The sequence below is a fragment of the Amyelois transitella genome, chromosome 21, assembly GCF_032362555.1.
Source record: "Amyelois transitella isolate CPQ chromosome 21, ilAmyTran1.1, whole genome shotgun sequence".
NCBI lineage: Eukaryota > Metazoa > Arthropoda > Insecta > Lepidoptera > Pyralidae > Amyelois > Amyelois transitella.
Genome location: NC_083524.1, coordinates 1,956,021 through 1,982,124, shown reverse-complemented (window position 1 = coordinate 1,982,124; position 26,104 = coordinate 1,956,021). Strand labels below are relative to the sequence as shown.

The 26,104-nt window shown below is 38.5% G+C and overlaps 1 protein-coding gene across 1 annotated transcript; it reads right to left on the bottom strand.

Moving 5' to 3' along the window:
* Positions 1-18,680: 18,680 nt before the first annotated feature.
* LOC106138844 (putative nuclease HARBI1) lies at positions 18,681-19,869 on the bottom strand. The gene is made up of 2 exons (XM_060950404.1): positions 19,645-19,869; positions 18,681-19,473 (listed from the first exon to the last, which is right to left on the bottom strand). The coding sequence occupies exons 1-2, from the start codon at positions 19,867-19,869 to the stop codon at positions 18,712-18,714; spliced, it is 987 nt and encodes a 328-aa protein (XP_060806387.1). The 3' UTR covers positions 18,681-18,711.
* Positions 19,870-26,104: the final 6,235 nt, after the last annotated feature.

Here is a 26,104-nt window from a genome sequence, read left to right as displayed (position 1 = left end):
TCCTGGCATATTTAAAATTTGAGTAATTGAGTCCCGCAGAGTAGTTTGTAGAGATGGTATAAGCAATCTTTTTTGCATGTGTGGTTCGATCAGCTTGTGATGTATAGCTTTTAGATATTCTCGCCTCGATAGAGGTTTTTTCTTAGCCTCTATAGTATTTGTTACATAAATGATGTAACTAATTTATAAACGAAATATTGAGCATACCATAAAAGATGCACAACGGCCAGCGTCGTGTTTTTCGACTGCAAGAGGCAATGGAACACATTTGGTCCAAAGTATCTACCCCTCCTTTGGTTTGATTATAAAACTCAATCATTGTAGGCTTTTTAGTTTCTACATAAATGGTTCCCTCTTCGTCACACGTTGATAGTAGGAATACAACTTTTTGGGGTTTTGGTTTGTTGGATAGTAGTGTTAGTTCGTTATCATAACAGAACATAGCTGTTCCAGTTCTTCTGGTGCGTTCATTTTGAAACTCTACCGGTATTTCCCTTTTGTTAGCTCGTAGAGTTCCAACCAATGTCAGCTTATATGGTTCTTTTACTAAAATTTTGGCTAGTGGCACCGAAGTGAACCAATTGTCCATAGTGATATTTCTATTTGTGCCATGAACAGTCCTTGTCAATTTTTTCACAAAATATTCACCAAGTGGTACTCCATCTGTTTTAGTAGACGAACCTAGATAAGGCTCTGCATCCACCATATACTTTGTAGAATTGTCTACAACCATCACAATTTTTATACCATATTTATTGGGTTTATTTGGTATATATATACGAAAGGGACATCTGCCTCTGAAACCTAACAACTGTTCATCAATGGTGAGGTAGCATCCAGGTTTATAGTTCTCTCGACACTTAGCTATGAAAAGGTCCCAAATATCTCGAAAGGGAGCGAAGACATCGGTTAACCTCCGTTCTTGACGCGTAGACTTATCGTCAAATCTTAGGCAGTTTATTAGGAAATCAAACCTCTTACAGGACATTGCACTGCGATATCGATTGCCACAGAACGTGGTGTCAAACAACTCTCTGGATGGTAAATGATTATCTTTCATTGCTGCAGATAATGTGAGAATGCCAATGAGAGCTCTAATTTCATTAGGATCGGTTGGTCTCTGTGTAGATTTTAATGTTTTATATTTATGAGATTTTATTGCTATCTCGGCATTGGTGTGGGTGACAATTAAATCAATCATATTATCAGTAATGAAACATGAAAAGCATCCCAGAGGCTCTAAAAGATTTTTACAAGAGCGTACAGGTCCAGGTCTTATATGAACTATGTTCCTTGAAGCTGTTCTGCTTAGTGACCTTGACTGTTGTGACGACCATTTGTGTTTATCTTTCCCACGAAGAATAGTACGCGATGGTCTTATAATCAAGTCGCTACGGTCTGCTGAAGTGCTAGGTGTCGCGTCATCAGTAGAACATGGTGGAGATGTATCACTTGCCTCATAATCTTCATCCGGAAGTTGCTCGTCATTCACAGTAAAAACTTCATCTTCACCCTCCGTTTCATACGCGGGATCAGCTTCAAGGTGGTCTTCGGGCTCACTCTCTGAAAAATTTTCCTCCTCACTGTCATCATTTAATAACACCGCAAGGACCGCATCTAAAAAAATGAAATATTAGACACCATTATTAATCAAAAAAAGATAAAAGAACGTTATTTTAACTTAACTAAATAGTACAAAAAGTTAAGATACTACTAACCTTCGTCGATGCGACGAGCCATGGTTGCTGGAACGGCGCGCACAGCCCCCCTACGCACAGAACACTACCGTCCGTCGCGAGGGCAACGGGTCGACTGGGATTAGCTCGAATTAGAAAACCGCACGGTCGCGCGCGCAAAAGTTATCGCGATTTTTTTGGTGACGCGTCGTCGAATCGACGAAGGTTAGTAATCTAGGGATAAAGAGGAAAACTTTGTTTGTTTGTTTGGTTGTAATGAATTGGCTCAAAAACTACTGGACCGATTTTAAAAATTCTTTCATCATTCGAAAGCTACATTATCCACGAGTAACATAGACTATATTTTATTTTGGAAAAAAAATACGGTTCCGTAATATATTTGGATTTTTCGGACACAAACTGAAAAAAATCAACCAAAAAGTTACTTATTTTGCATACGCTGCCTAAACTACAAAAGATAGAACCATAAAATGTTTTAATTAATTGTAGATCTTATAAATATCTACAAAAAAGTCCGCGACACACTATACCTATCTATGTCGAGTGAGGCACAACAACCACATTTTTATTTAAAAATCTTGAATTTTTTTTTAGTCTACATTTAAACGCGTTTCATTTGGTTCATTACACCTACATTTAAACTTTAAATAACTTAATTGAGTATTTAATGAAATATTAAATATTGTACAATGATTTTCGACGCAATACAACAGTAAGCAAATGATAACTCTAGTATACATTTAATATATTAAACTATGTGTAATTTGAGCCGAATAATAAGAAAAAGATTAATATCAAGAGGATTTAAAAGGAAAATAATTTGTAATAATAAAAAGTGTTGTATGGTATTAAGTAAAATTATAACAAAAACCACGCCTGGTCTTAGAAGTTATATAGTATGTATTAAAAAAGTATAGTCATAGAATAAGTATAAAAAAAATGAATGTAAAAATTTTAATAAAATTAAATTAAAACGATAACATGGCAATACTTTCACGGTCGTCAAATGTTCACAAATGTGAGACGAGACGAGTCTAGTCTGTCTCGTCACGAGACAGTGTTGTTATTGTCAATTCCTTTGAAAATACGGGGGAAATTATAATGAATATTTCTTGGGAAATTATAGTGAATATTGCTATTCTTTTTTTACTTTATTCTATGTTTTATTTGTTAAAAAAATTTTCAGGGTGTCTGGTAAATCGCGTCATACATTGAAAGAGGGAACACAGAATCTATTTCACGTTCCAAATAATAAAAGAAAAACTAGAAGTTTTTAGACATGGGCAAATGCCCGGGCATTGAAGGCAGATTGGGAAAATTCCCAATAAATGACCAAAGGGAAGGAATATTATACCATCATCTATTGGGAATTTTCCCTATTTGCCTTCAATGCCCGGGTATTTAGATATTTTCAGCCAAAGTTTCAAGCAATTCCGAAATTTTTTAAATATGTTGTTCCCCTAGAGTCTATTTTATTTTATTTTTGTATCCTTTTCCTCACATTTTATAAAAACCATTGATTTGTGATAACTTGTTGTTTGAGTTCTTGTTCTGTTAATGACTCATTTTACATGATCATGCTGTGTACACTAAAGTTGGACATTTTACTTGTTCATTATACATATATACATTTCCTAAGGATAATAATGCAATTCTGTAATCTGTCTGTATGTGTACCTTAATAAATAAATAAAATAAATTTGTCCATCTCTAGAAGTGTTTGGGATTCAATCGGGCTTCAGTCTCGTTGGAGGCACGTGACGAGCTCATGGTGTCCAATCCAAACATTCGGAGCCTTCGTGCACTATTCTGATTATTTTTTTACATACATACATACATATAATTACTCTATATCCCTTGCGGGGTAGACAGAGACAACATTCTTGAAAAGACAGGCCACGTTCAGCTATTTTGGCTTTAAGATAGAATTGAGATTCAAATAGTGACAGGTTGCTAGCCTATCGCCCAAAAGAAGAATCCCAAGTTTATAAGCCTACCCCTTAGTCGCCTTTTACGACATCCATGGGAGTGAAATGGAGTGGTCCTATTCTTTTTTCTATTGGTGCCGGCTACAACACGGCAAGATTTAATTTTATAGATTATTTTTATCATTTAAACTAACTACTATCTAATGAGTATTTTGTTGGTTTTATATGTCCTTCAATACGTAACGTGATTTACCAGACACCCTGTATATTTACATTTTTCGATCGAATAAGGTTAAAATTTAAATATTTCGGTATCAAAATAGGTCATCACAGATTTTATCTTTAAATATTCTGAAAATACACAAGATATATATTATTTGAATATGTATTATAATGTATTAATCTATACTTAATACTTAAAATGTGTACAATTTTTATAAAAACTATTCTGATTATCTTATCAGTGATATTTGATATTATAAACTCAACTCTACAGAGGAGCAGTAATTTAACGTTTATATCATTAACGGGTTAGACAAAGCGTAGTTAAGTTACTGACCTAATTATTACAAGTAGGTACACTCGTAGTAGAAATATATTCGTAGCAAAAATAGTATTGAATATATCTATTTGTTTAATAATATTATTAAAATAAATAATTAAATTCTGTCTTCCGAGATCACTTCTTAGCTTCCCTTTATTATTTTGTATCACAATGCTGCGTCTATAATCATGAAAAAAAATATATGTATTATTTAGTTTCACAGTAATGAGGTTCGTTGCTTAACAGACAAAAAACCTTTTAATTTTGCCGTGTGGTTCCCGGCACCAAAACAAGAATAGGACCACTCCATCACATTTCTCATGAATGTCGCGACTAAGGGATAGGCTTATAAGCTTGGGATTCTTATTTTAAGGCGATGGGCTAGCAACCTGTCACTACTTGAATCTCAATTCTATCATTAAGCCAAATAGCTGAACGTGGTCTGTCTACCAGTCTCTTCAAGGCTGTATACCCCGCAAGGGATATAGACGTGACTATATGAATGAATGAATGAAAATTTTAATGTAGTAGGTATCTGTGACTGAAAAATAAAACAAATCTATCGATTTTAAAAGGAATTTATTTATCGAGTATATGCTTTTTTGATCTAATATACTTATTCATCTGATAAAGATTTAAAGATGGAAACCTTGGGGAGTCTTCTTTTGTACGCATAGTGATTGTTTTTTATATCTAAAACTTTGCAAGTATACTATGGTCGCCATCTGAGATGGCTTTGTGACTGCCATCTACAGATCACAGCTTATATCAACGGCATAACGTGCTTTCCGAAGGTCCAGGGTTGGAGAAAATATTGTAAGTACAACTAGCGGTCACCACCATCTTAGAAAAAAAATTACATAAAGCGTCTGTCGCCCTCTATTGCTAACACCTTAAACTCTTCTTCTTCTTCGTCGTTACCTTTTCCCACTTTCTACGTGGGGTCGGCACAGTATGTTAGTTTTTTCCAATTACTTCTGTCAATTGCCATCTCACTGGTCACTCCCTTTCTCCTCATACTATCCTTTACACCGTCCATCCATCTCTTTTTCGGTCTTCCCCTATTTCTTGAATCTTTCACTTCCATATTTAAGGCTCTTTTAGTAACATGACCTTCCTCTCTTCTCATGATGTGTCCGTACCAACCCAGCTTATTAACATTCATCTTTTCATTTATTGGCGCTACTTTCATACTTCCTCTTATATACTCATTACGTATTTTATCCATTCTTGTCACTCCACACATCCATCGTAACATTCGCATCTCACTTGCATGCAGTTTCCTTTCATCCGTCGCTTTCGTTGCTCAACACTCTGCTCCATACAGCATAACCGGTCTGATGACAGTCTTATATATTTTACCTTTTAATTTAAGAGGCATACGAGGATCGCATGTCACTCCTGTTACTTGACGCCATTTTGCCCATCCTGCCCCTACTCTGTTGTTAACATCCCGGTCGATGCCTCCGTCTCCCTGTATAAGCGAACCTAAATACTTAAAATTTGAGCAGACTGGTAAGGTCAAACCACTTAAGGCAATTGAGGAGAAATTTGATGACCCACCGAAGTCGAGGAACATATGTTCTGTTTTGGTCCTACTGATCTTTAGACCTACGTTATCTAATCTCTCCTGCCATTTTCCCAGTCTGCTTTGCACTTCAGATCCGTTTTCTCCAACCAAAACAATATCATCCGCGAACTCATACACCAAGGCGCTTGCTCTTGGATGTCAGATGTTAGCGCATCCATTAAGAGGATAAATAAATAGGGACTTAATGCTGATCCCTGGTGTAGACCCACTCTCACGCTAAACTGCTCAGTAACACCTGCCACAGACCGAACGCATGTACTGGACCTTCTATACATAACGCGCACCATTTGTATGTACTTCCAAGGTACTCCTTTCATTTCCAATGCCCACCATAAAATGTCCCGTGGTACCCTGTCATAAGCCTTCTCGAGATCAACGAAAACCATATGCAAATTTTTATGAACTTCTCTATACTTTTCACAAAGTTGGCGTAGTGCAAATATCGCATCCGTTGTTCCTCGACCAGGCATAAAACCAAACTGATTTTGGGAAATCTGACACTCTACTCTTAGCCTTCTTTCTATGATTTTCTCCCAAATTTTCATAGTATCATCAGCTTTATTCCTCTGTTATTGTTGCAGTCCTGTAGATGTACTTTTTTTTAAAAATGGGTACCAGAATACTGGTGCACCATTCATCAGGGATCGCCTCCTCTTGCAACAACTTATTAAAAAACAATGCCAACCATGTCCACCCATTCATTTTAAGTAACTTCCATACTTCCACTGGTATTTCGTCAGGTCCCACAGCTTTTCCATTTTTCATACTTTCCACTGCCGTTCTTACTTCTTCAATTGTTACCTCTCCAATCATTCCTATATTGACAGGTATTCTTTCTACTTCTTTACTCCATTCATTCTCAACATTCATTAATTCTTCGAAACATTTCTTCCAACGTTCCTTTATCTCATTATCATTAGTCAAGATTTTTCTGTTTTCATCTTTCATACATTTTATGTGACTTATATCCCTAGTACTTTTTTCTCTGGCTTTTGCAATTCGATAAAGTTCTTTCTGGCTGTGTGGGTTGTCAAGAGATTTATATAATTTATCTTGTACCTTAGCTCGTTCTATTGCTACGATTTTCTTTGCTTTCTTCTTGCTTTCTTTATATTCCTCTTTCATTCTTTCTTTTAACCTTACATCCTGCTCATTTACACTCTGCCATTCTTTAAATGCAACCTTTTTCACTTTAATCACATTTTGCACTTTCTCATTCCCTTACCCTTACCTTTTGTCTCTCCCAATACCTCTTTAGCTACATTTAGAATAATGCAAGTCATTTCATTCCAACTTTCGTTTACAGTCCTCTCAGTCAGGTCTCCCAATTCTTGCATTTGCGTAGATACTTTTTCCTTAAACAGATCAGCTAAATGTGTTTTACTTAATAAATACCATTTAATTTTTTATTGTGGTTTCGGTTGTGATTTACAAAATTTAATCTTTATTTTAATTTCCATTAAGAACAATTTATGCTGAGAAACAAGGCCTTACCTTAAACTATTTATTACAAAGCGGCGCTACCACACAGCAGCGCATGTTTACTAAAAAGTACCCTCACCTTCCACTTGGTGTCGCTAGTGTGCCCGCCGCACCTCCCATCTCGACCTTTTCCTGTCCTTTGAGGTCTTTGATAGTCGTGACGCGGCCGAACAGCTCTTTCGCTGTAACTTGCTGCAAGCATACAAGTTTGTATCAATTATCAGATAGATTATCATTAAATAATTAGAATTTTGTTGGAAGGCCTACACGAATGTACCTTGATCAAATCGGAGACGTTCTAGCAAAAGGTCCGGTCAAGAGTACCCAAAACCGACGAGCTTGCATGAACAGAGTTATGAACGTGATTGAAGCGGAAGAATTGTGCAGGGATCGTGGCAAATGGAAACATGTGGTGTCTGCCTACCCCTCCGGGAAAGAGGCGTAATTTTATGTATGTATGTATAATAAGGACAAAACATAGTAATATCAACATACATACATAAAATCACGCCTCTTTCCCAATATAATAATAATAAGTAATATCAATGAGGTCTTATTTTGTTTGTGGGCGCATAAGGTACTGCAATTGAGAAACATATAGCAGGTTTGGGAGGGTTAATTTGTCTTAGACAAAATGTCACAGGAAGAGTTTCATTAGGAATTTGATTTCAAACATTCATATTATCACATCTATATCCCTTGCGGGATAGACAGAGCTAACAGTCTTGAACAGACTGATAGGCCACGTTCAGCTGTTTGACGCAACGATAGAAATGAGATTCACACAGTGACAGGTTGCTAGCCCATCTATTCTAATATTATAAAGTTTGTTTGTTTGAACGCGCTAATCTCAGGAACTACTTACTGGTTCGAATTTAAAAAATCTTTTTGCGTTGAAGGAATCGAGGCTTTAGGCTACCTAACCGAAGCCACATCCAGTGCACATATTAGACAGTGGCGTGCTACTAAGTTGACAGAGATGAAACAATTTTTTGACTTGATTTTATTTATGGGATTGGTGAAGCTTGTTAAATTGTCAGAGATGAAACAATTTTTTGACTTGATTTTATTTATGGGATTGGTGAAGCTTGTTAAATTGTCAGATTATTGGTCAAAAGACGAAGTATACGCACACCCGTTTGCGAGGACTGTGATGTCTCGAAACCTTGCTTTTGCAAAAACAAAGAAGACCGATTGCATCAAATTCGTCAGCTAGTTGAAAACCTAAATGCTTATTTAAAAAAAAAATACTCCTACTGAAGACATCTGTATCGGTGAAAGCATGGTGTCCTTCCGTGGAAGGATAGTATTTCGTCAGTAAAACAAACAAAATCGTCATAAGTATGGCATAAAGGAGTTTAAACTTTGCACGATTCCGGGTTATACCTATAAAGTAAGCATTTACGCAGGTAAAAATGACGAAACTAATAATACACCGACAAATGTTGTCATGTCTTTATGCAAGGACTTGTTGAAGAAAGGACATACTCTTTATACCGCAACTGGTATACTAGCGTAGTTTTGGCACGAAAGCTAATAGACAAAGAAACGCATCTGGTAGGAACCATTCGCAAAAATAGAAGACAGTTGCCTAAAGATGTTGTTACTGCTAAACAACGAAAAGGCGAGTTTGCTGCAGAGCTTTGATGGAATAACTATGATGAAATGGAAGGACAAGCGTGACGTGTATGTGCTGTTCACGAAGCATTCGATACAATTTCACGATGTAAATAAACGTGGAAAAATTGTGTCTAAACTAAAAATTGTTGTAGACTATAATAAAGCCAAAGGGGCAGTTGATTTGGCTGATCAATTGGCTGCTTATTCAACACCTTTGAGAAAATCCCTTTAGTGGCATAAGAAGCTCGCCATTAACTTATTGCTCAATACTACATTGGTGAACGCCCATATTTTGTATCAAAAAGTCACAAATAAAAAGATACATACATATAAGTGACTTTAGAAAAGGCATTGTGAAACCATTTTGTACGTAGTCACATATACAAGAAATTAAAGATGTAAGACCTAAGAGGTTGAAACACAAACTGTTGAAGAAAGAAGGAAAGAGTTCAGTTGTTAGGAGATCACGCTCGCAGTGTTACAAGAACATTGTACAGAGTGAAGGAAGGAAACAAGCTAAAAATAAAGTAAAAAATGTGCAAACGTTTTGTAATAATTGTCCAAATAAACCATTTTTGTGTTTGGATTGCATCAATAAAGCACATCGTTATGTTTTTTAACGTTTATAAGATATTAAACTATTTTAATGTAGATATATCATAGATGAGATTCAAAACAAGAATGGTCTCAAAACGATCTCATATTTTCATAATTTTGTTACTTTATCTATTTATTGTTTGTTATATATTAGATAACACTTTTTCATACAATGATATTAAAAATGATAATGAAATAAATGGAGCTTTACTTAATAAATTGAATGAAAAACTGAAGGATTATGAGGAACAAGGACCAACTGCGAAACTTTGGATTCAATATTATCATATGGTTTCAATTGCTAAAGAATTTTTAAGAGCTTAGCGTATGGGGGATTGGAAAGCTCATTTAAACAGCGTCAAAGAAATGCTCCCTTATTTTCATGCATCTGCAATGTGCTGAAATGTTTAAAAATAGGAATTCTACTCTACAAGAAATTATCACCAACGGAATCCGTTTTATTCTTTGTATGTACGGAGCTCCTAAAAAAACTACCTGCTTAGATAAGTTTTGATATACCTACATGTTTTGTAAGAAATACACAATTCAGACATTACTCCCTGCGCCGGAAAAACTTCTAAACACAATTTTTTGCAACTGTAAAAAAGGGATGCAATGCTAAATGTGGTTGCAAAAAAGTTGGGCTGTTCTGTTCTCAGGCATGCACGAATGATCAAGGTTGGTCTTGTTCTAATGTAGAATCAACAACAGAGGATCAACGTTCAATATTGACGAACAGACATGCGACACCTCGCTATTGATGCAATTTACTTGCGCCCAAGATGAAGAAGAAAAAGAAGATCCAGAAGAAGCAGAAGTAATTGAAGATTCTGAATCCGACGTGTAAATTTATATCTACTGTTCTTTTATTTCAATTATAACAGACCTATAAGTATGTGATCATCAATATGCTAGGAAACAGCTCAACGACGATACATATTGTAGGAATCCTGGTTCAAAACCACAGTTGCATACTTTGCCTATAAGAACAGGTATGTAAGTAATTGTTTTGACTAGTCTCCTCCTTCAGTTTCTTTATCATCCAAAGAGGAGATCAGGCTTTGTTAATGACAGAAATCCTTGATTGGGTAAATCAGTTTCTTACATGATTTGACTCTTATCTGCCTCCACAATCTGTGCAAGGAAACCTTACCCATATTGGATCATGGTGACACATCACTGTTGCCATATCTGTTGATATGATATAATCTGAAAGAATTTTCTAAATGTGCAGACAGACTGGTTGCTTATTAAAGTATTTAAAGTTGTGAGTTATGAAATATAAGAAAACATACATACATACATAAACTCACGCCTCTTTCCCGGAGGGGTAGGCAGAGACTACCTCTTTCCACTTGCCACGATCCCTGCATACTTTCTTTGCTTCATCCACATTCATAACTCTCTTCATGCAAGCTCGGCGGTTTCGGGCACTTTTGACCTGACCCTTCACCAGGACGTCCTTAATTTGATCAAGATATGTTCGTCTAGGTCTTCCCACCCCGACCTTTCCCTCCACACTCTCCTTGTATATCTGCTTAGTCAACCTGTTTTCATTCATCCTCTCCACATGACCGAACCATCTCAACATACCCTTTTCTATTCCTGTAACTACATCTTCTTTCACATCACAACATTCCCTTATCACGCTGTTCCTTATCCGGTCACTCAATTTCACACCCAACATACTCCTTAACGCTCTCATTTCCACTGCATTTATTCTGCTTTCGTGCTTCTTTTGCCATACCCAACTTTCACTCCCATACATTAATGTCGGGACCAACACGCCCCTGTGCACAGCCAGTCGAGCCTTTTTGGATAGTTTCTGACTGCTCATAAAGGCATGCAAAGCTCCATTCACCATGTTCCCCGCGTTCACTCTCCTTTCAATATCACTATCACACTTGCCATCTGATGTAAACTTTGATCCTAGATATACAAACTCTTTCACTTGCTCAACTTTTTCTCCTCCAATCAAAATATTACATGCTGTCATTTCTTTCTCCATTTCAAAAACCAGTGTTTTAGTTTTACTTACGTTCACTTTCATTCCTTTCCCTTTTAAAGCTTCATGCATACAGTTTACCATCTCCTGTAACTCCTCCGCTGATGACGCCAGTATAACTTGATCGTCGGCATAGAGCAGACATTTGACGAGTAATTCATTCATCCTTAATCCACTTTCAGACTCTTTCAAATCTGTCAAACAACTATCCATAAATAGGTTGAACAGCCACGGTGACGCAACACATCCCTGCCTAACACCTTTCTCAATCTTAAACCACTCAGTGTGCGCTCCGTTTATCCTGACACAAGCACTCGAATCCTCATATAAGGATTTCAGTGCTCGTATCAAGAGACTGCTCACCCCATGCATAGAAAGTGCTGACCACAATTCATTCCTCTCAACTCTGTCATAGGCCTTTTCCAAATCCACGAATGTGCAATAGACTTTTTGACTCTTGGCCAAAAACTTTTCGGCTATGCACCGCAAAGAAAAGACCTGATCAGTACATCCCATTCCCTTTCGAAATCCCGCTTGAGCATCCCATATTTTGTCATCAGTTTCATTCCTGACTCTATTAATCAATACCTTAGCATACAATTTGCCGACGACGCTAAGCAGGCTTATACCACGATAATTTTTGCAGTCCAGTTGTGACCCTTTTCCTTTGTAAAGTGGCACAATAACAGCCTTACACCAATCTTTTGGTACTCGGCCGCTTCTCCAACACAAATTGAAAAGGCAGTACAACTGTCTAGCTACGACGCCTTTTCCTGCTTTAAGCATCTCGACCGATACTCTATCATATCCGGCAGCCTTACCCGCTTTCATACTCTTAAGTGCTTCCACAATTTCAAACATTTCAATTTCGCCTTCCATCTCATTCTCTTTTTCTTCGCTATAGCAGAACTCTTTCTTATTTTCTTCCTTTTTTTCAAATAAACTCTCAAAATAGTCCTTCCATATCTTTAGCACACATTCTTCTCCTTTCACAACGCTACCATCCTGGCATCTGATCCTAGTCAGCTCTCTGGTTATAGTTTTTCCTCGGGCTGACCTTACGGATTTCCAGAATACTTTCAGATTTGACTGAAAGTCTTCTGATAGCCTTTTATCAAAATCCTCTTTATACTCTTCTTTCTTTCTAATCACAGCTTTCTTAACCAAATCTTTCATTTTTTTATATTCCTTACGTGCTTCATTCACATCCTCATCTATAACCTCTTGCATTCTTAAGTTAGCTTTTGCTGCTAACAAATCCAGCCATGCTTTCTTCTTTAATCGCACAAGTTCTTGCACATCTTTACTCATCCACGCATTTTTGTGATTTTTCCCTTTCCTTCTTCTACTTACACCACACACTTCAACAGCTACTTTCACAATTCTTTCTTTAAATTCCTTCCATCCATCTTCAATATTGCTCCTCTCATCTAAATCTTCAATTTCATCCTTCAGTCTATTAATATACTTCTTACCTACATCCATATCTTGCAAATTTTCTACTTTCACTCTTTCCAAAGCGCTGGTTTGCTCCCTTACCCCTTATAAGAAAACATGACATTTAAAATCTTTTACCCTTATGACTTATTTCATTTTTATTATTTAAATAATACATTTTCAGAGTCCTTGCCATCTACATCAAAGGGGATAAATATGTACTCCACTATACTTCATGATCGTCAAGGAACAGGTTGGTAAAGTTTAATCATCTAACTCATATAGAAGCAGCCTCAGCCCGGAGTGAGATATATGATATGCCTACTTTTTTCATGATTTCCTTATATATAATAATAGAAGACTTAGTGTGGTTCATGACTCTTTCGGGATATTTAGCCCCTCTCTTAGACAGAACCTTTTTTTTACCAGGTTCGTCGGCTAAGTTCGATTCGTCGTAGTTGACTATATTAGCCAAATCAACACCTTGCAAGGAACGCTCGAGTTCTTCAAAATATTGCACTATAATTTCTGGCGATACGGCTGCCCTCGATCTTTTTATATTCTGGCTTAATCGCTCAGATATATCTCTACAGTGCCTTTTTTAAAAACTTTCGGCATACCCTACACCCGGAAAGTTGTTTTTGATTTTTTTAATATTATGCCCCATTCTTTCGAGGTACCCTTTAATAATGATTCTTAGATCGTACGTATCAAGTGGGTAGCCCCATTCGGAACAAACATTGATATATTTAATAATATATTTTTTGACCTCATCTGATAACGCCTTTTGTCCACCCTGACATTTCATATGACGTGTTGCATGGCGTCAAAATTCAGCACACTCTGAACATAAATCTATTTAAATTTGCCAATCCATTACAAAATTATATTTTTTTATTATTAACATTTCATATGAGTATATAGCACGTGCTAGTCTACCCCCAACAATTTTCAATAATATTCAAATCAGGGGATCGTGCCGGCCACTTTAAAATTCGAATATTGTGTTTTAAAAAATAGTCATTAATGAGTTTTGCGGTATGAACAGAAGCATTGTCTTGCTGAAAAATATAATTTTGGCCGCCAATTTGTGTTCCGTATTTAGCTAACTGTTCATCGATCAATTTAATGTAACTTGCTCTATTTATTTTTCCAGAGATAAATTTTATTTCTGTCTTTTCTTCAAAGTCTATAGCAGCCCAGCACATAACGCTACCTCCACCGAATTAAAATAGAATTTTATTAATAAAGTGAAAATGAGGGTTATAAAAGCAAAAGCGCCACTTTACACACCTGTCATTTTTGTAATAAAAAAAAAACGTTTAAATTCTTTACTATTTAGATTCCAATAAAGACTTGATATACGTTTTTATATATTCCAATTATTTTTAAAATATAGTCTTAGAATAATTAAATAGTAACTTTAGATGAACTTATTTTGACTTTGCCAGGTTCTATTATAGTAATGAATGCATTATGCAAAACTTTATTCTTTTTAATAATGGAGTACCTGGTTGACCGAGCTTTGCTGTTTTGCTGCTATCCTGAAAAATTTTTTCCGGTTTAGAATAAAACGCTTCACGAAATTTTCGTAGATCTTGTGTGCACAGTTCGGAGCATATCATTTTCAAACTTTTATGTGAACATGTAATTGATAAATTGGGTAAAGTCTTCGACATGTGCCTACAACAATAACATTTAATTAAGGGTACAATTTAAGGGCTCACCAAAATAGCTTTTGTTTTCGAAATTTTAGTACCCAGTAAAATAAATTAACTCCATATAAATTAAAATCAATCTATACTTAGTTTCCCAAAGTAAAACGTATTAAGCTTCAAAATAAGTATACACACGTCAGAATAATCGTACGTTGTGTACAAATATTCTTTTTGATTGCCAAAATGGATAAATGCTCACCAAATATTGAGCGGATGGCTCGCAGGGATAAAGCGAAACGGCGATATAAGAGATGTCCGTCTGAACGTAATTTGCAATTTTACAAGATGCTTCGCAACCGGTGTAGTCGCTCATGTCGTGACGCCAAGAGACGTTACTTCCACGAATCGCTTGTAAATCGAAGCCCTGCCGAGACGTGGAAATTTTTGAGGTCTGTTGGTGTGGGAAAATCCTCTTCTCCTACTTTCGCTCATTTTAACCTTAATGATCTCAATAAACATTTCTCACGTCCCCCTGTAAGTTTAGATCCAACTATTAAATCTGCTACTCTCTCCAAATTATTAGATGTACCCACCCCCACTTATCCTGCCTTTGAATTTTCTGCAGTTCTTCAAGATGAGGTTACTAAAGCAATTCAGAATATTTCTTCTGATGCAGTGGGAAACGACTTGGTATGCTCCAAGATGATCAGTTTACTTTTACCCATACTACTACCAGTACTAACTCACGTCTTTAATTATTCATTTTCATCGGGTATGTTTCCTTTAGCTTGGAAGCGGGCTAATGTTATACCATTGCCAAAAACTTCTAATCCCTCATCCTTCTCTGACCTTCGTCCTATATCTATTTTACCATATCTCTCTAAAGTTCTTGAACATCTTTCACACAACCAGTTTTCTTCATTTCTTTATAAAAATAATCTTATTAGCCCATTTCAATCTGGTTTCAGACCTGGACATAGCACAGCCACCGCTCTAATTAATGTAACGGACGACATCCGTTGGGCAATGGAAAACAAGTCACTCACTTTGATTGTGTTACTGGATTTCACTAGTGCATTTAATTCAATTGACTTTGACGTTTTGTTAGGCGTACTGCGGTCAAATAATATCTCTCCCTCTTCCCTTTCATGGTTTGATTCATATCTTCGCGATCGATCACAGCTAGTCCGTGTTGGTGAGTCGGCTTCTGATTGGTGTAAACTTAGTGCTGGTGTTCCTCAGGGTGGTATACTCTCGCCGTTGCTATTTTCGGTATTCATAACATCAGTCTCTAAACTACTGACATGCAAATACCATCTTTTCGCTGATGATTTACAGATATATTGTCATTTTAATGAGCAAGACTCCTTGACAGCCATTGCGGAGATGAATGCTGAACTTGATCGGGTTTCTGAATGGGCGAAGTATTATGGTCTTTTGGTTAATCCTGTCAAATCTAAGGCTATGATAATTGGTAGTTATTATATGTGTAATCAAATCAACATTGATATATTGCCAAGCCTGTACTATAATGGTTCTCCAATTGAAGTCACCAAATCTGCAAGGAACCTTGGTCTTACTATAGATTCAAACCTAAACTGGTCGGCCCATATTAAGGAGGTTAGTCGTAAGATCTACTACTCTTTTCATACTCTAAGATGCCTTCAATATTTCTTACCTTTTCAAACAAGGGTCTCTCTCATGCGAAGCCTGATTCTTCCAATTCTGGACTATGCTGATGCGTGCTATCTTGATGCCACAGAGGAGCTACTGGATAAATTGGAACGGTTACAAAACCTCTGTATTCGTTTCATATTTGGCTTAAGAAAATACGATCATGTCTCCATTTACCGCTCTAAGTTGAAATGGCTTCCCATTCGCTTTCGTAGAAATACTCGCATTCTCTGTCTTCTTTTTAATATTTTATTTAATCCCGCCTTTCCTTCCTATCTTAAAGAACGTTTCTCTTTCCGTCATTCGTCTAATTCTCCTTGCAGATCTCATTTGCGCACCATTCTTACTATTCCTACCCACAAGACTTCCTTCTACTCTTTTTCCTTCTCTGCTCATGCTGTACGACTGTGGAATTCCTTACCGCATGATATTCGCGATTCCCAAACTCTTACTTCATTCAAACGACGAGTTAAAGACTATTATCTCTCCAAATAGACTTATATTATATTATATATATATATATATTGGTATGTTTATGTAGTTTATTACTGTCATTTATTTAATTGTTCCATGTTTAATTATGTAAGTATTAGCATGTATGTTTAGTTAAATATGTTAAACGTTATTTATGCACACGCCATACCGCTCCAAAATTAATCTCTCCTCTCATGGGTCTACTGGAAGAGATTTCTGTTGAAATAAGTAGCACCTTTGTACTAGAATTACTGTAATAAATGCTTCTGTATATAATTTTTGTGTACATAAATAAATAAATAAATAAATAAATAAATAAATATTGTTTCACTAAAACAGTAACATTGCTACCAAAATGTACAGTTCAAATTTGCTTTATTGTAATCAAATTATGTAACCAAAATCCAAAATATATTATGGTCAAGCTAAGATTACAATTGTTACAATTAAACAATACTCAAGCGACACTTGACTAAGCGAACGCATTGCGTTGATTAAAGCTCTGTGATTGGTTCGTTTACGTTACGCAGTTCACTCTGCTTCTGATTGACATCTGTCAATTGTCAATATAACCTATAAAATACGATAAATATTGTTCGAAGTTTTTGTTTTGTGGTAGTTTTGCTTGTGTGGACTTGTAATAAATATGGATAAAATTACACCTTCTTCAGGTTCAGTAAACATAACCATCAGGTAAGTAAAAATACTTCTATTTACTGATGTTGTGTTGAGTTATTGTATATTTTCATCTTTGTTTAATAAAATCATATGTATGGTTATTTTGCAGTTCAAAAAAGCTGGCATTTTCTTCTGCCGAGAAAGAGTTGATTTTTCACTTTCTCAGGAGTCGATGAGTATGAAACGCACTGGTGGAGGCCCTCCGGAAAATGGCTTCATGGTGTCTGATAATGTTATAGACACAATCTGTCCATTTATAAATTTGAGAGTTCCAGGAGTAATTGACTCAAATACAATTGAAAGTTAGTATACATGTATACCTGTGTCATAAGAAATTTTTCTTAGGTACTTTATATATTATTATGTTTTTGTTTTCTTTTTAGTTTTAGCTGACACAATAGAACCAAATTATGGGAAGAATCTTGAATTCAAGGCAGAAAAACCAACTGTGAAAGGTATCATCTCTCTTTGATTTGTATGTCCAATACTAATATAAGAAGTAATCAGTTATGCCTAAAATATAATAGGTACCTGTTTTTTTATTATTTAATTAAATCAAATTATTTAATATTTAGATTTAGATGATATGAAGAAACCCGAGTATGGGAAGATCCCTGAACTTCAGTTTGAAAATGCAACTGCAAAAGGTATCTTATTTTGAATCACATCAATGATATTTATTTCTATGTGTTTTATTCTATCGTATAATGTAACATACACTTATAAAATTGTTTCAGTTATTGATCTGAGCACAGAAGAACAAACCGAAAACCATTCAAGGAAACGACCAATATTTGCACAATTACAAAATGAAATAGATGAAAATAGCTATTTGCAGCCGAAAAGGAAATCTAATAAAGATACTTTTTCCACACCGACTAGTAAGTTATATTTCATATTTTTTTTATCGAAATCAAAAATTGAATGTGCAATAAAGATTCCTATATAAGTTAACTGTTAGACCTCATCGTCTGTTGTACAGTAAAATATAGTTTATTATAGAGAGCAGTTAAGTTACTATTTAGATTTATTTATTCAAATTATTGATATTTTTTTCAGGTAGCAAGAAATTTCTAAGCGAGACGGATCAAGAGTAAAACGCAGCACGATAAACATACAACAGGACCAGGCATTGCACGAGTTGAGGATACAGCGGGAAAAGATTTTGATAGAAAGAGAAAACAATTTGTTGGAGTACGAGAAAAAGATACATGAATTTCAAATTCAAAAAATTAAATTAGAAATTGAATTGTTAAATAAACAAATTGGAAATTAAACTTCTTAATATTTTATGTTTTATTTATTTAAAATTTATTTAAAATATTATCAAAAGTGACGAGATATGAAAAGTCTTCTAAAAAGTAAACCTTCTCTAGTTTCTCTTGACTGTTGAACATACCTCGTAGTTCTTTGTATATTCCTGTTATCAGGTTCAATATGCTCAATAACACCATGAGCCCTGCATATATTGTACAGTACTGCAGTAGCAACAATAACATTGCATGATGTTGTCAAATTTGTTGCCATCTTTTTAGATAGGCAAGGAAATATTCTCTTCCACACGCCTATAGTTCTTTCCACTGTGTTCCGGGTTTTAATATGTGCCTTATTATAATTTTCTTCCGAATTGTTTTCGGGTTGTGCCACTGGTGTCAGTAAATATCTTTGACAGCCATATCCACTATCTCCTAAAAGTATGCCATCTATAATACCTTGTTCCATTTTTCGCTTTAAACTGGATGCTAGAAATATTCTATTGTCATGTACTGACCCAGGTCTGTCAGCAACAATATCAAAAATCTCTAAATTTGGTCCACATACAACCTGAGTATTGATTGAGAAGATTTTTTTTCGATTCCTAAATACTTCTGCATATGGCCCACCAGGGTTTTGAATTGGGATGTGAGTATCAACAGCTCCTATTATCCCAGGAAAAGAGGCTATCACATAAAAGTCTTCTTTAATTCTTTGAAGGTTGTTGGGAAATTTGATGAATTCCTGTACTTTTAAACAAAACAGATGAGACACCCTTTTGACAATTCTTGAGACTGTTGGTTGACTGATACTTATGAGGTCTCCAGTAATCATCTGTAAAAAAAAGATATATACATTATACTTAATTGATAAACTTTCAATACAGTGGGTGGATGGCAGCACATACAATAATTTTACACACTTGTTTTATAGATATAAGTACCTAAGTAATATGTAAAGGTTTTATTTGTAGGTATAAAAAGTTTACGTGTTGTAGGAACCTACCTGAAAACTTCCAGAAGCATAAAATCTTAGAGACACTAGTAGCTGATATAAAGGTGGGACTGGAAGACCTCTTGCGGTTAATTTCTCCAAGTCTTTATTTATCAATGGCAAGAGTACAAAATGTACCACATCTTTGGTAAACCTGTAGCGTCGACGGAATTCTTCCGAACTGTAGTAATCAAAGGGATCTTGAAAATCCTGTGGCGAGTAACATGCAAGTCGCATTTGCTGTTACAACGCAGCACAAGAATGCGTAGATCACGCCACCAGTACGTCATTGATCATACGATGCGTATGACTCAGCCTCGCCTAGCTATTACGAGCTACGCACACAGCTACGATGCTGCGCAAGCTCCGCCCACTGTGATAAGCGACCAATGACCTGTGCGTCCTGCTACGACGTGCATCATGGCCGCCGACGCATCTTTTGTTTTCGCAAGGCGACCATCTTGCGGAATGCCCCACTGCGCGCACGCAATGTCAAGCGCGAGCCGTAATTATTATTAATTGTTTTATTGTATAAAAGTGAATACTGCCATTGTAAAGATCAGTCAGAATAGATTACTTGTCGCAATACCAACTTTTATTTCACGCCCTTTTTCGTTCTCTCAGTAATAGTAAGTGTTGGGACTGATAGTTAGGTGTTAGGTATAGGCATCACCTAGGCTACCTAAATCAAGACCTACGTCCAGTCGACTACCGCTTCACTGGTGACCCCGAGGAAGAAGAATGGACGAGACGAAGAAGGACGTTTTACCAGTGCTTGGTCTACCTACCTCGATGGAGTCCTGCCGAGTAGCAGTGAGGAGTCCTGCTTTCAATCCCGCTGATCCCGAACTATGGTTTGCACAGTTGGAAGGTCAGTTTACGCTTTCAAATATTACCACTGATAGTACCAAGTACTACTACGTGCTATCCCAGTTGGAGCCGCAACATACTGCTGAAGTTCGGGATATCATCGTTTCTCCACCAGCTACTGGGAAGTATGAGAAGCTGAAGGCGGAACTCATAAGGAGGCTTTCCGCGTCACAGGAGCGCAAAACCAAGCAGTTGCTAATGCATGAAGAATTAGGAGACCGGAAGCCTTCCCAGTTCCTGAGGCATCTTCAATACCTGGCAGGAACCAACGTACCTACTGACTTCATCCGCACAATTTGGGCGAGTAGACTGCCTACTAACTTGCAAACCATAGTAGCATCCCAGTCGAGTATGGAGTTAGAAGCCGTAGCACAACTAGCCGACCAAATTAATGACATCGTTCCAGTAACCGGGCAAGTAGCTTGCGCAAGTACTAAACACTTATCCGTAAGTACTGCATCGGCAAGTACACCTATAGATATTCTGTCGCAGCAAATACAAGTGCTTACCCGGAGGCTAGAAGCAATGGAATTACGTGGTAGATCAAGAGGAAGATCCAAAAGCAGAGGACAACGAGACTACAGTCGTTCCCAGTCACGACAACGACCTGATGGCCACCCACACTGTTGGTATCATTACCGTTTTAAGGAGCGAGCACGTAAATGCACGCAGCCATGCAGCTTCCAGCAGTCGGGAAACTATCAGGGCAGCCAGTAGTGGCGGAAAGTGACTGCCTAGGTCAGACAAGCCGCCTATTTGTCACGGATCGCAAGACCAAGATACAATATCTCATCGACACGGGTTCAGACTTGTGTGTATTCCCTAGGTCTGCAATTCGAGGGCAGCTAACCAAGTCCAAGTACGAGTTGTTCGCAGCAAATGGAACAGTGATATCCACATTTGGCTATTTAGGTCTCACTCTAGACTTGGGGCTTCGTCGCGATTTCTCCTGGCGTTTCGTCGTGGCTGACGTCTCAAAACCTATAATCGGAGTTGATTTTTTAGGCTACTACAACCTTCTAGTCGACGTCCGTAACCAGCGCCTTATTGACGGAATCACCACGCTGACAATCCACCTGCCATGCCGGGATTCATCGGGCACCATTTCGTCTGTACGCACTACCACCACAGAGGATTCTACTTACCACCGACTTCTGCGAGAGTATAGCGCGATCACACGACCTGCTGGTAAGCTAACCAAGCCCCGGCACTCGACGGTTCACCACATCCGCACTACTCCTGGCCCTCCAGTTTCCAGCCGCCCGCGTAGATTGGATCCAGAGCGACTGCGCATAGCCAAGAAGGAGTTCGAAGAGATGTTGCAGAATGGGACCGCGAGACCATCGGAGAGCCCTTGGTCATCGCCGCTTCATCTAGTCCGCAAGAAGAACGACGGTTGGCGTCCTTGCGGTGATTACCGTGCTCTGAATGCAAGAACAATCCCGGACAGATACCCTGTGAAGCATATACAGGATTTTTCACACCAGCTGACTGGTACATCGGTCTATTCAACGATCGATCTCGTTAAGGCATATAATCAGATTCCAGTGTATGAAGAGGACATTCAGAAGACAGCGATAACCACGCCTTTTGGGTTGTTCGACTTTCCCTTCATGACATTTGGTCTTCGAAACGCCGCACAGACTTTCCAACGCTTCATGGATGAGGTGCTCAGGGGTCTAGACTTTTGCTATGGGTACATCGACGACATTTTGGTGTACAGCAGCAGCGCCATCCAGCATGAACAGCATCTGAGGCAGTTGTTTGAGAGACTGGCAGAATACGGTGTCTTGATAAACACCAGTAAGTGCGTATTTGGTCAACCAGAGGTAAGCTTCTTGGGCTATAAAGTCTCAGCTGCAGGGATACAACCACTCAGCTCCAGAGTGCAAGCCATCATGGACTACCCAGCACCCAAGACCATCAAGGAATTACGCAGATTTCTCGGTATGACCAATTTCTATCGTCGCTTTACACCCAACGCAGCACAAATTCAAGCCCCCCTGAACAGCCTGCTATCTGGTCCAATGGTTAAAGGCTCGCATCCAGTTCATATGACAGCGGAACTGCTGCAAGCTTTCAACGAGTGCAAGCAAAAACTGGCAGAAGCAGCATTGTTGGCACATCCAGACCTCCATGCAGAGATTTCCATACAGACCGATGCATCAGACACCGCGATTGGAGCAGTTTTGCAACAGCGAAAAGGTGAAGATTGGCAACCGCTGGCATTCTTCTCTAGGAAACTGAGCCCCTCCCAAAGCAAATATAGTCCATATGACCGGGAGCTTTTGGCAATCTATGAGGCAATACGGTACTTTAGGCACATGGTGGAAGCCAAACCGTTTGCCGTTTTAACAGACCACAAGCCGCTTACTTTCGCCTTTTCCAAACAGCGAGAAAGTTGTTCACCGCGCCAGTTCCGATACTTCGACTATATAAGCCAGTTTACCACTGACATACGCTATATAGCAGGAAAGGACAATGTAGTCGCCGACTCTTTATCCCGCATTAATTCAATTAAATTGCCCCTAGATTACCAGTCCCTTGCTAGAGACCAAGACATCGACGAAGAGCTGCAGACTTTGTTGAAAGAAGGATCCAGCCTCAAACTCCAGAAGTGCAGAATGGCAGGCACGGACTGCGAGGTATACTGCGATGTGTCGGTAAGCCCTCGCCCTTTCATTACAAAGCCGTTTCGCAGGCAGATATTTGAGACGCTACATAACCTCAGTCATCCTGGAGTCAAAGCCACCGTACGACTGATATCTCAACGATATGTCTGGCCTGGTATTCGCAAGAACTGTCGACAGTGGGCAAAACAATGTCAAGAATGTCAGCGCAGTAAAGTGACGAGATACACGGCAGCACCCCCATCCGCTTTCCAAACACCATCAGGTCGCTTCAAGCATATACACTGTGACATAATTGGTCCTTTACCTTTATCTTCTGGCAACAGGTACTGCCTGACCATCGTGGATCGTATCTCGCGCTGGCCTGAGGCATTTCCACTCCAGGACATCACCGCCGAGAGCTGTGCAGCAGCCTTGACAGCCGGGTGGATCGCGCGCTTTGGGTGTCCTGAGCGCATCACCACTGACCGCGGACGACAGTTCGAGTCCAAGACCTTCCAAGACCTGGCCGCGCTCATTGGTGCAGTTCATCATCACACTACAGCCTACCACCCAGCCGCAAATGGGCTTGTGGAACGCCTGCATCGACAGCTGAAAGCCGCAATCGTCTGTCACAACGACGCCAACTGGACTGAAGTTCTACCCTGGGTTCTTCTAGGCATCCGCAGCGCGTGGAAAGACGATCTCCAAGCCTCGACAGCAGAATTGGTCTACGGTGAACCACTCCGTTTGCCCGGACAGTTCTTGAACACTAGCCCAGATGAGCCAGTTGACCCAACCAACATCGTCAGTAGACTCCGCTCACACATGAGGAAGCTGACACCGCAACCTACGTCCTGGCATACTAGCAGCAGAAAAACCTTCTACGTGCCTAAGGACCTCAGCACAGCTACGCATGTCTTTCTTCGCCAAGGACCAGTCAAAAGACCACTGCAGCCACCATATCAAGGTCCATATAAAGTAATCAAGCGCAGCGAGAAGACTTTCGACCTAGACGTCAACGGAAAAACGCAGAGAGTAACTGTAGACCGCCTGAAACCAGCGTACATGGCCAAAGAAGACCTGTCCAGCACTCCAGAAAGTCCAGCAGAAGTTCCAGCTGATGAACACCAGAATCCACCCAAGAAGACAAGAAGCGGGCGCACAGTTCGTTTTCCAAATTACTATCGCCCGTAGTAACGGGCTCAGCGGGGGAGTGATGTGGCGAGTAACATGCAAGTCGCATTTGCTGTTACAACGCAGCACAAGAATGCGTAGATCACGCCACCAGTACGTCATTGATCATACGATGCGTATGACTCAGCCTCGCCTAGCTATTACGAGCTACGCACACAGCTACGATGCTGCGCAAGCTCCGCCCACTGTGATAAGCGACCAATGACCTGTGCGTCCTGCTACGACGTGCATCATGGCCGCCGACGCATCTTTTGTTTTCGCAAGGCGACCATCTTGCGGAATGCCCCACTGCGCGCACGCAATGTCAAGCGCGAGCCGTAATTATTATTAATTGTTTTATTGTATAAAAGTGAATACTGCCATTGTAAAGATCAGTCAGAATAGATTACTTGTCGCAATACCAACTTTTATTTCACGCCCTTTTTCGTTCTCTCAGTAATAGTAAGTGTTGGGACTGATAGTTAGGTGTTAGGTATAGGCATCACCTAGGCTACCTAAATCAAGACCTACGTCCAGTCGACTACCGCTTCAATCCCATATCACTTTTCTGGTATTTATTATACTGTGCTCATCGTGCTCATTGATATAATTATCAAATTCTTCTTCACTGCTGTAATCCATTTAAAATAAAATATTTCACTAATCTTGATACACAAACAGAGCAAAAACAAATCTCGAAATACAACTAACCTCAAAATAATAGACAATAGACACTATGCGCTGCTTAATACAGCTCGCAAGCAACCTTAGCTGTGCGTTCATTTCAAGTGACGCATAGCGCCGACCGTCGGTCAAGTATTGTCTCTGAATAGGTTTATGGGACCCACGCACACTGTGAGAACTCATAGTATTGTTTATGAATACGGGTGTGAGTTAAGATGTCCGATGAAGCTTTGGCGGGAACAAGTAATGTTGAAGCACCTCTACTTAATTCTGAATCCGATTCTGACCACGAAATTATTCAAACACAATCGAAAAGAAGACGCAAACAAGGAAGATCTTGGGTATTCGTCAAAAAATTTTCAAACGTTCAAGATGCCGATTTTATTAAAAACGAAAGCCTGTGGTCTTTTCAAAAGGTTCATCGCACTGAAGAAGGCGTAAAAAGATATTATCGCTGTAATAAAGTAAAATGGTGCGGATTTCAGTGTTCGGCAGCGATTCATTTGTTATTCGATGCCGCATCAGACGAAGTGGTATTATATCGAACGGAAGAAAATCACGATCATAATTCGTCTGAATCCCTCGCGGCACGTGGTATGTCCGAGGAGGCCCGTAATGAAATAGATAAGCTGTTTGAACTCAAACTGAAACCAAAGGCAATTATGAATGCCTTACCAAAAATGAAGGAATAAATATAATAAATAAATAAATTCTTTATTTAGCCATTATGACATAGAACACATTACATAGTACACAAAGGGAGTAAGTACATGTTTATATAATTGTATTATAAAGTCCCCTGCCCCAACCAGACACAATCAATCTCTGAACTAGACGTTAGTCTGTATCTCAGAGACCGCTGCCCCGGGGTGGCAGGGAAATTTATAGAGTTTAGTGCTTATGGCAATAAGAACAGAGTAATGATCTAGGTTTCCCAAACTAGACTAGTCTGTTATTTTTGGGAAACCTTATTTAAAAGTTACTAAAGAAATGAAGCCTTAGCTAGAAACTTAACTAAATTGATTTGCTGGGTACAAAAGGTGGCATGTGTGAAGTGTGTATGTGTTTGTGTGTGTGTGTGGGTTGTGTGAAAATAAATGTGTGTTTGTTAGGAAATTGAAAGCAGGATTTGG